The sequence below is a fragment of the Triticum dicoccoides genome, chromosome 6B (assembly GCF_002162155.2).
Source record: "Triticum dicoccoides isolate Atlit2015 ecotype Zavitan chromosome 6B, WEW_v2.0, whole genome shotgun sequence".
Taxonomy (NCBI): domain Eukaryota; kingdom Viridiplantae; phylum Streptophyta; class Magnoliopsida; order Poales; family Poaceae; genus Triticum; species Triticum dicoccoides.
Window position 1 is genome coordinate 6525517 of NC_041391.1, and position 1122 is coordinate 6526638.

At 47.1% G+C, this 1122-nt stretch overlaps 1 protein-coding gene across 1 annotated transcript; it reads right to left on the minus strand.

Moving 5' to 3' along the window:
- Positions 1-308: 308 nt before the first annotated feature.
- LOC119321049 (protein NUCLEAR FUSION DEFECTIVE 6, mitochondrial-like) lies at positions 309-748 on the minus strand. The gene is made up of 2 exons (XM_037594897.1): positions 587-748; positions 309-493 (listed from the first exon to the last, which is right to left on the minus strand). Exons 1-2 carry the CDS (start codon positions 721-723, stop codon positions 361-363), a joined length of 270 nt encoding a protein of 89 aa, XP_037450794.1. The 5' UTR covers positions 724-748; the 3' UTR covers positions 309-360.
- Between the last annotated feature and the right edge of the window lie 374 nt (positions 749-1122).

Consider the following 1122-nt stretch of genomic DNA (forward strand, 5'->3'; position numbering starts at 1 on the left):
TTCAATTTTTGAAATGGGATATTTACGGAATCCCCTTGAATAGGATCAAACCATACTTCATGCTATTTTCTTAAGATTCTTCTTTCTTATTTTTAAGCAAGTCCTCGAGAGAGGTTCGACCTCCCAAAGGTTAAACAAAGGCATCGGTATTAAGACCACTCCCTATAATTTCATCGGTTATTCCTTTGAACCAAACATATACATTTTCCATTTGTGTGTTTTGAACCAAAGAGGTCCTAAAAGGGCCAAAAGGAAGACCTATGGCGGAAGTGCTTCCTCTACATAATCAATAGGCACACCAAGTTTACACAATACGTCAATTAGCTAGACATTTGAACAAGAGATAAATTGTCTGCGGTATCAATTATCTTCAATGATCCAGCCGATGCCTTGGCCGGGCACGACGGCGAGCTTGGACTTGATCCTCGCGGCGGCGGTGGCGCTGTGCAGCGGCAGCAGGGACTCCAGGCAGAAGCTCGCCTCCACGGGCAACCTTGCAAACACATATAATAATAACCAAGGGCCGTCACATACTTCCTGCTGCTAATTGACTGGTTTGAAAGCATGAATGAATCTTGGCACGTACCTGAGGAGGCGAGGGGGCGCAGCCAACGCGCGACGGACGGAAGGACGCGCACCTACCCCGAGGGAAGACGATCTCGCCGGAGCAGCTCGGATAGCGGAGGCGGAGGAGCGTAATAGCGACCTGGCGGCGGCGGCCATGGCGAGTTGCCGAGTCGGGAGTAGGAGGGAGCCCTACCGAGACGCTGCTGTCGTTGCAAGCAGATTTTTTCTTTTAGTTTTATAGTTGGAAACAAATGGATGGAGTTAATCCAGGCCGTTAACTCCCAGCCCAAATGAGCACTCCAGCATATTGGGCTGTCTTATATGGGCTATTCATTCCAACTATTTATTTTGCGGGTCATTTTTTTTTCTGAGTCGATAAGCTCGAACTCCCGATTTCATTTCAAACAAAACCAGCAAAGTACCCATGATTCGTCATCAGTGCGCGGACGTTCGCTGAGACAGAATAACAAATCGATTTTCTTTTAGCAAGCATGGCAAATCCTAACATAAACTAAACTGTGGTGTCATGCTTGTTAACTAAAGTTTCCATCCTCG